At 44.5% G+C, this 8,945-nt stretch overlaps 1 protein-coding gene across 2 annotated transcripts in view; it reads right to left on the bottom strand.

Moving 5' to 3' along the window:
* Positions 1-217: 217 nt before the first annotated feature.
* OSCP1 (organic solute carrier partner 1) overlaps positions 218-8,945 on the bottom strand; it is a 45,542-nt gene continuing 36,814 nt past the window's right edge. For both annotated transcript variants that reach the window (XM_027864794.1, XM_027864795.1), the window contains exons 7-10: positions 8,031-8,100; positions 6,834-6,973; positions 4,688-4,751; positions 218-3,176 (exon numbers count right to left, since the gene is read on the bottom strand). In XM_027864794.1, coding sequence (XP_027720595.1) covers positions 3,060-3,176; positions 4,688-4,751; positions 6,834-6,973; positions 8,031-8,100 — 391 coding nt within the window. In that variant the 3' untranslated portion in view covers positions 218-3,059. The remainder of the gene's footprint in view (positions 3,177-4,687; positions 4,752-6,833; positions 6,974-8,030; positions 8,101-8,945) is intronic.

Below are 8,945 nucleotides of genomic sequence, written 5' to 3'. Positions count from 1 at the left end.
TTGAGATCCATGAAAGGCAGCCATCTGCTGCACTGCCCTATTGGGGTGTGGTGGTCCTTCATTCGCTAAGATTTTGCCATCAATCAGAGACTGAGTTTGCTCAGGTCTAACCAAGCTGGAAAGGCTTTGCATTCAGATCTGGTGACAAAGATGCGTCTCAGAAAACAGTATGGTGCACAGGGAGGTTCTTCAACAGAAAACGGGCCACCAAGGAGCCTTTTTTTTTTTTTTGGATACATCAACCCATGAAATGACTAACATACAGTGTTGGGCACATTGCATTTCACATTGATGCTTAATAAATGTTTGTTGACTGAAGTGGATGAAGTAAATTTGTTATAATTTTTAAAAAATGCGACAGTCTCATCGCTAGAAGGTAATTAGGTAGCCATTTTTTTGGTTTGGGCTGCAGCTACTACAAAAACTATCCTCTACATGGAGGAACTGGGATCTGTGGTAGAGCAGAAGAATAGTGGAGTGGGCAGAAGCATTTGGGCTGCTTTGGGGTTGGGTCACAAGGGTGAATGCTTTTTTTGGGATTTGTTTGGTATGGCAGACCCCACTTCCTGAGGCTTCCTTGTCCACAACTTCAGAAAAAGGGGAGTTTTGCTTTGTAACACAGACAGGGAAGGCCTGGGTACTCTTGGGTGACCCACAAGATGATGGGATCATTGATTTAGACCAGAAAGTTCAGATCTTTTAATGGATGAGGAAATAGACCTAGAAAGGTGAAATCACTCGCCCAAGGTCACAAAGGGAGTAAGAGACAGAGCTGGGATTTGAACTCGGGTAATGTTGCCCTCCTTCCATTGGATTATGCTGGTCTACCTTCTGGCCTAGACTGAAGCTAACTAAGGATGTGCTGGCTGCAGATTGTTCTTATTTGTCTCACTTTCTATACCTCCTCACCCCCTCAGTTTTAGGACACCCTTCCTGGTAGCCAATACTATCATACTGTTCACTTGGAACTGAAAGCTAAACCTATAGGTGGTTGGGTGGTCTCCTTACACCAACAGTCTTAAACTGCCATAAAAAGGGGGCTTCGTGGTACCACCATTCTCTCTCTGCTCCCTTTGGTTTGGGGTTAAATGAATAGAGTTCAGAGCATTTTATTCCTGCCACCCACCCTCTCTGTTATGTCTGACTTACCCCTTGTCCCCTTGTGACCTCTGGACACTCCTACTGCCCCACACAAAGGAATTACACTCACTTTCTCAGCATTGATGTAAGTCCAGAGGGATGCAATAAGCCAAAAGATTGCCTCATCAAAGAGCTACTTAGGGCTAGAGATTTTTATCTTGTCTATTTACCAAGAAGACAGATCTGTTTGAAATCGCTGGCATCGTTCAGGAATATGTTACCGGGAGGTGGCCACCTCTGGTGGTAGTTTGTGGCTCACCTCCAAGGGCCCAGAGGACATGCTCCCGGCAGCCGCTAAAACCTGGCTTTGTACTGGATGCTCAGCCAGGCTGAAACAAAGGGCTAGGAGCTAGCCTTTAAACAGGCTGGAACAATTCCCCCTTGCTTAGCACCCAGCCAAACTACCCCCTTCAAAGGGAGCCCAAATTGTGTCAAAGGAAGGGGCTGAACAGAAGGCACTTTGTAAACCCTTGAAGAGTGTTAATGCATGCTACCCCCTATCTACCACACACTTTACTGGGAGGGGGGTGTGCTTTTGTGAGATAGATGAGCAGGAAGCAACTTAAATTTGTTTGGTTTGTAAAGAAGACTTATTAACTCATATCAAAACCCTCCTCCAGTGCCAGGACACAGCCCACAGTTCTAGGAATAAATCTGATAATAGCCTTTTAAAGATGAAAATAGGGTGACCTCTACCCTTGTTCTCACTGCAGAAGAGGCATGTTTTAGTTCGGACAGGACAGGTAAAGGGGCTACAGGAGGGGAAGAAGCCAAGTCACCCCTCGTGAGGTCCTACATCACCAAGCTGGATGCTTCCTATATATAAATAATTTAAGTCTAACCTATATACTTTATTTGGAACTGAACCAACCATGGTTCATAAGGACTGATAAGGGATTACTGCCTCGTTCTAAAGTGCGAATCCTTCAGCACTGAGTGAGAGCACATCTGGTTCACCCGAAGGGGCTGAGGTGCAGGCCCATCCCCAAGCATGCTCCATGGCTAGCTTCCACAGGCTACAGTCTAGCCGATGGGAGGGAGGGACTCCCCAGATCACTCCTACTTCAGCAGCAAGAAGCTGAATTGATTTCAATCTCCTGAAAAGAAAGAGGGCAAAGCCTATGAATACTTTAAGTGAGCCCTAATTAGACTCAGGAATCTTCCTCCAGAAGGGAAATTGCTTGGCTGGTAATCGAAAGGCAAGGTGACAGCTCTCTGTGGTATCTCATTCTCCTGAGCACAAAGCATTGGACTTGTGAGACACATCTCATGACCTCCTGGTTGTCGGTATGCCAGCCCAGGGATGGCAAAGATAGAGGAAGCCCGTGGACAAAGAGCACAGACCATGCTGAAAACCAAAATATTTTCTTCATATATATATATATAGCAACATATCTGTATCTCTCCACATGTTCCCCAGTCCCTGTTTAGGACACAGCCCTGATTACTCGGCCTCCCTGAGATTCCTGCTCCTACTACACTAGGGAGAAGAGAGCTTTCCAAACCCCCTATGAGGCAGAATTCCCCATTAAGAATCAGAGATGCTGACAAGATCCAGACCTCCCACGGGCGAGACGAGGGAGCAAAGCTGAGAGGAGGCGCACGTGATCCTGCTCTGAGGTACTCTGGGGCTGGGATCTGAGCCTGCTCAGCCACAGATGGCTGCTGAAACACGTGGGAAGAAAACGGAAAGGTCAGGTTTGAAAATCAGAATGAATTTAGCTGAGTGTGTGCGTGTGTGTGTGTATGCCTTTTGGAAGGAAGTGTGTGCAGTTGGTCACACTACAAAAAAGCAGGAGACATCAAGGTTCCTCTTGGTAGAAAACTAGCAGCATCTTCGAGGGTCCTGGTCCGGTCTCAGGCTGCTATGGTCCAGCAGTCTCTGCTGTAGGTGGGACCCCCAGCTTGCCAGGTTACTGTTACAATTCATCCATCATGGCCAGCAAATCGTCTCCTTTGCTGGTGCTCTGTTGGGGCTGATCGTGGACCTCAAACTCCCCCATGATCCGACTTAGCTCCTCATTTCTTTGCTGGTCCTGTTAACGACAGTAAAGGCAGAAATGAGCAGAAAGCGTGCGAGGATGCTTGGTTGGCCCAGGGTCCAGGAGGAAGTCTGTTTTGAGAGAACAGTTCTATCTTGTTACACAGTATATCATGTCAGGTCACTAACAACTCCAGGTAGTAAGTAAACTTTAGTTCCCCATCTGCTCTGACTAGGGGGTTTCTTTCCTTCTCTTAACCTAAACAGTGTTTTTGTTCATAGCTCCCTAATGGTACTGATTATGTTCTGGCTTGTATAGAAATGGCCTGTCTTGTCTTATCTTCCTGCTATATTGTTAGCCTTCTGAGGGCAGGGGCTGTTTTCTATTGGGGGTTGGCCTTTCAGGGACCAGCACTGGGCCTTACCGGCAGTAAATGTTCACCATACTTTGCATCTGTTATCCTGCCTGATTTCAACTTCACAGAACAAGATGCCCCTCCCAGGATAAGCTCATCACTTCTAACCTCACCACCATGCTGCTAACTGAAGCCTTGGGTACCACCGCCCTCAGTCTCCGCTCTCTTCTGATTGGAGGGCTGGAAAGTGGGGTATCAAATTCCTCCCAAAGCCCTCCTTTATAGAGGGCAGTAACTGGACCTTCAGCTCACTCTACTTTGCATCTGCTGCTCTACCTGGTTCCAACCCACACCCTACCCCTGCTTGCCAGCCTCCTTTTATGTGTTATTTTCTCCTGTTAAATTGTAAGCTCTTTGAGGGCAGGGACGCCATTTTTATTTTTTCTTTTCTTTTTTTAGGCAATTGGGGTTAAGTGACTTGCCCAGGGTCACACAGCTAGTAAGTGTCAAGTGTCTGATCTGAGGCCGGATTTGAACTCAGGTCCTCCTGACTCTAGGGCTAATGCTCTATGCACTGCGCCACCTAGTTGCCTCCATTTTTCTTTTTTCTTATTGGTATTCCTAACACTTAGCACAGTGTCTGGCACACAGCAGGCATTTAATAAATGTTTATTGAACTAAAATAGATATTTGTTAAACTGAATTGGCTTTGGTGAGGCAATCAGGGTTAAGTGACTTTCCCAGGGTCACACAGCTAGTAAGTGTCAAGCATCTGAAGCTGGATTTTGAATTGGTTTTTAAAGGTTATTAATAATATTTAAAATTCAAGATGTGAAGTGATGAAAAGAACTAGATTTTGACTCTGGAGTGGAAGAAACTGAGGTGGAGAGAGAGATTTACTCAAGGTCACCTGGCAAGTAAAGGGAAGTAGCAGCACTAGGAGCTGAGTTTCCCAGTTTTCCATCCAATGCTCTTCCTGGCATCAAGTTAATTGGGGGTTTTTTTCTTTAGAGGAGTCTCTCCTCTTCTCTCCTACACTGTTCATTATTACAATTCTCCTCTGTTTGGCTGAGGGGGTTTCTTATTCTTTTCCACCCCACTTTTATCTCCCATCCAAGCTGTTTTCCATACAAAGTAGGTCCTATTATAAGGTTCTTGCTCCTCCAAGCTAAGTCATCTCCCTGCTTCGTGGTGCCCTGTACTCACTCACCTGGGCTGCCTGAATGTTGATGACTTGGTAGGATAACTCTTCTGGCCTGGTCAATGCTGCGTGCCTAAGGACAAAGGGTAGGAAGAAAAACAGTAACACATTTTTAGAGTTTAGATATGTTTTCTCAAGTGAAACATAAGAAGAAAGAGATTGGTTCCTAATTTCCTGCAGGTTTCCCCAAAATGACCAGTGCTTCCTTACAACAACACTGCTTATTGCTGTCAACTACATCCCCTTATTTAAAGCCATGCTGGAGGAACTTTCGAAGGAGCCGCTGATGGGCAGTCACCTAATTGCTAGCCCAATCACTCTATTTTTATGGAGTAGGAATAAAACAGCTGGGCAGCTAGGTGGCTCACAGAATAGGATGCTGGGCCTAGAGTCAGGAAGACCTCAGTTCAAGTCTGGCCTCGGACACTTACTGGCTGTGTGACCCTGGGCAAGTCACTTAACCTCTGTTTGCCTTAATCCACTGGAGAAGGAAATGGCAAACTACTTCAGTATCTTTGCCAAGAAAACCCCATGGACAGTACTGGTGTGCTGTGGTCCAAGGGGTAATGAAGAGTCAGACATGACTGAATAACAACAACAACAGGAATAAAATGGATTAGTTTGACCATCAATACCAGAATTATAAAGTGGATGAAAAGTACATATTTCCAAGACTATGACATGTAGTTTGATGAGCAGACTGCTGAGTTAGTTTTGTTTGCCTTCCTATTTTTCAGGGTCACTAGCCACTGACATCATAAGACTGGTAAATTTGGGGAAAGTAATCTACCTCCATGCTGATTCTGAGGAAGGGTTATAAATATATAACTATAATTATACACATATACTTTTGATTCTTTTGAATTCATGCCATTTATGATTTGCAACCACACAGTGTGCCTAGGAAAATAATTATATTCCATAGAAATAGATAGGCTTTTGTGGCACTGAGCAGTCTGGAATTAATGCCCTGCACAGGTTCCCACTATAAACCTTACCTATGTCCTTTTCCTTACTTCTGGGCTCAGCAGTGCTTGCTGTCCTGAGGTAGATCTAGACTTGCAAATGAGGAGATGAGGCTAGATCACATTTGAGAACTTGTGTAGCACTTTAATTCCAGACTGCTCAGTGCCACAAAAGCCCATCTCTTAAATGTTGTTAGTAATACCACATGGCCACAAATCATAGAAGGACAGGATCTCAGAAAATCAAAATTGCAAGTAACTCAGAGGTCAAAGGAAGAACACGCAGTGAGGGTAAGTAGCTGCAGCACGCTACTAATGCCAAGAAGAGCTCACATTTCAATAGTGCTTTGGGAAAGCGCCTTTCCTCACTGTGTGGTATGTCATCCCTATTTTTCTCCAGTAGGTCCTTCCTTCACCATTGCAGGTCACACATCTCATCCTGTGTCCTAGTCTCCATGACATGTGGAGTGCCCTCCTAGATCTCTTGACATTGTGTGGGTACCACTGGAGGCCATGGGTCATCCCTCAGTCACCACACACTTTCAATACAACCCTAGCCCACTTCCTTTCTGGGTCATGTTTCTTAGGTAATTTCTTTTATGTGATTTCCCCCCTCAGTTCTTTACTGGACTTATGCTGCAGCTTCAGCATACCCAAGTCACTCATTCTAATGACTAATCCACTGCTCTAATGTGGCCTTTCAGCATCATAAGGACAGAGATGTCAAAAAGATGGGCCTTTGTTTCAGAGAGAAGTGTGGAGTCATCTCCCTTTAGAGATGAGGGAATGGGCTCTGGGCACTTAAGTGATTTGTCTACGTTTATACAGCCACTAAGTTTCTGAGCTAAGACATGAACCCAGGTCTACTGAGTCTAAGTCAAATGCTCTCTCCATTATGTCTTGCTGCCTCCCATATATGTGTGACATATATGAGAAGGGGTACAAAACACTTTATGATATGATGTGTATGACCAGGAGATTGGCCACTCATACAGCAAGATGAAGGACAACAAATGTATAATCCAAGTATTACATTCATAAACATGATCTCTTTCTCTGTCTCTGTTTCTCTCTCTCTCTCTCTCTCAGCAGAGAAGCAGAAAGCTTGGAGGGCTGTATTCTGAAGCGGTACAGGGAGAGAGTACCTATCCTGACAGACCCACCAAAGTACCAATAGGAGGAAAACATACTCTTCTTCTTCGTCAGTGGTAAACAGATTCAACCGAAATCCAGGTTCAGGGCCGCTGTTTTTGTTAATCTCCATTCCTCCCATCAACCTGGCCAAGAAATTCAGTTCTTCTTTAGCAAGAGAGTTCGGGGCAGTGCTCTCCTATTAAAACAATTTCATGCTTTTTAGCTATGTGAAGGTGTTCATACTTACAAACCTCAGAGAGAGTAACAGATCACACAGGTTTGGGGTTAACATTTCAAATAAAGGAAAATATAGCTCAAATAAAAATAAAACATGATTTTTGGGGTGAGTTAGGTCCATTTAGAAAGCCTGGGAATGCCTCTAACCATTCTCCAACAGTAGCAGATGCAAGCTCTTCATCATAAGAGAGCAGTCATCTGAACCCTAAGTAGAGGGGCTTCACTTGACAAGCCCAGCTGACATGCACTAGGCCTCCATGACAGGTTTTGGAATGGCTCCAGTGACGTGCTCTGAGACAAGAGGCCAGATAAAGCCCTGGCTGCGGCAGTGCCAACCCTTTCTTTACAGAGTTTTTCCCTTTGTAAAGGTGAGAGTTTTGCCTTTTACTTTAGGGTCTATTTATTTTCTTTTTCTTCTTTTGGTGCTATCAATGAAATCTACGGGAACAAGGGCTTGCTCCCAAGCCTCACTTTGGATGAGCTTTCATACTGCCCTCTGGTGGTGAGAGATGTTACCGAGGCACTAGAGGACTGATCAGTGGTAAAAGTTACTTACTCCATAACTAGCTATTTACCAAAGCACTGGGAATTTATATATAAGGAAATTTAAAACTTTGCTTAGAATTCAAGCCCCACATCACTAAACAGAGAAGCACTTTTAGAAAAAGAGGATCCACAGAAGTGCTGGTATCAAGTTATAGTAACCACTGGCTTAAGGGCACTGGTTCATATGATGTGGTGTGTGGGGTCTGGGTTTGTCGGGCAAAGGTCTGAGTTATTTACATCTCTTCACTGAAACTGCACACCTTAAATGGAGGTTAGGAAGGGCACATTCTAAATGGGCAGACACTTCTGATGGACCCGAGAAGAGGACAAGCACTGAGGCAAACGTCTGTTTTAGACTCCAAACAGCCCAAATCTCCACCTTGACTGCTGCAGGCAATGTTCACAGGAAAGGTTCAACATAGACTAAAGGTAAAATGGCAGGTAACACTGGACGGTAAAGAGGAGCTCACCTTAGTATTCAAAGCTGAGTTCTTTGATGCTCCAGACACATGCGTTTCCACTGGCCGACTAACGCTGTATCTGGTATCAGTAACAAGTAGTTATTTTCCTGGTTCCTGTATCATTTCACAGACTTCCTAATTATTCCCCATTACAATTCCCACATGAGTTACTTTGAGGCACTGAGTATGAGTGAAGAGTATGGTCTTCTTAGGTCTATGGATTTTGGAAAGGTATTTGGATGCTGGATTACTAAGTGGGTATCAAACATTCAGAATTTTCAATCCTTCAGGAATGACCAAAAAAAGGAAACACAGAATTGGGAAGCATCTCCCTTCATGTTTTAAAGTCATCCCTAAATAGGGCCAAATGTGATAAGTATGTGTAACTGAAAAAATGCACACTATTGGATCAACAAAAGAGTAAATGAGAAAGTATTTATTAAATGCTTACTATGTGCAAATGCACATTTGAGGCAGCTAGGTGGTTCAGTGGATAGAGCACTGGGCTGGGAGTCAGGAAGACCTGAGTTCATATATGACCTCAGATACTCACTAGCAGTGTGACCCTGGGCAAGCCACTTAATCTCTGTTGCCTTAATTCACTGGAGAAGGAAATAGCAAACCACTTCAGTATCTTTGCCAAGAAAACCCCATGGAGAGTATTGGTGTGCTACAGTCCACAGGTCATGAAGAACTGGACAGGACTGAATGACTGAACAACAAAAATATGCAAATGCTGGGGATACAAAAAGAAGCTCTCCTTCCACTAAGGGCAGAAACATATTGGAGGCTCTAGCTGCAAGTCCAAAGGAAAGGTCCAGTGGTCTTCAGGGGATAGCTTCAAGGCAGACAACAATACAGGGTCACTACCTCTTTGGTTGTTTGCTGTAGGGCATGATTTCTTCCAGGCTGATTGGTGCCTTT

The sequence above is a fragment of the Vombatus ursinus genome, unplaced genomic scaffold (genome assembly GCF_900497805.2).
Source record: "Vombatus ursinus unplaced genomic scaffold, bare-nosed wombat genome assembly UNPS02014775.1, whole genome shotgun sequence".
NCBI classification, from domain to species: domain Eukaryota; kingdom Metazoa; phylum Chordata; class Mammalia; order Diprotodontia; family Vombatidae; genus Vombatus; species Vombatus ursinus.
This window is presented reverse-complemented; position numbering and strand designations above follow the sequence as displayed.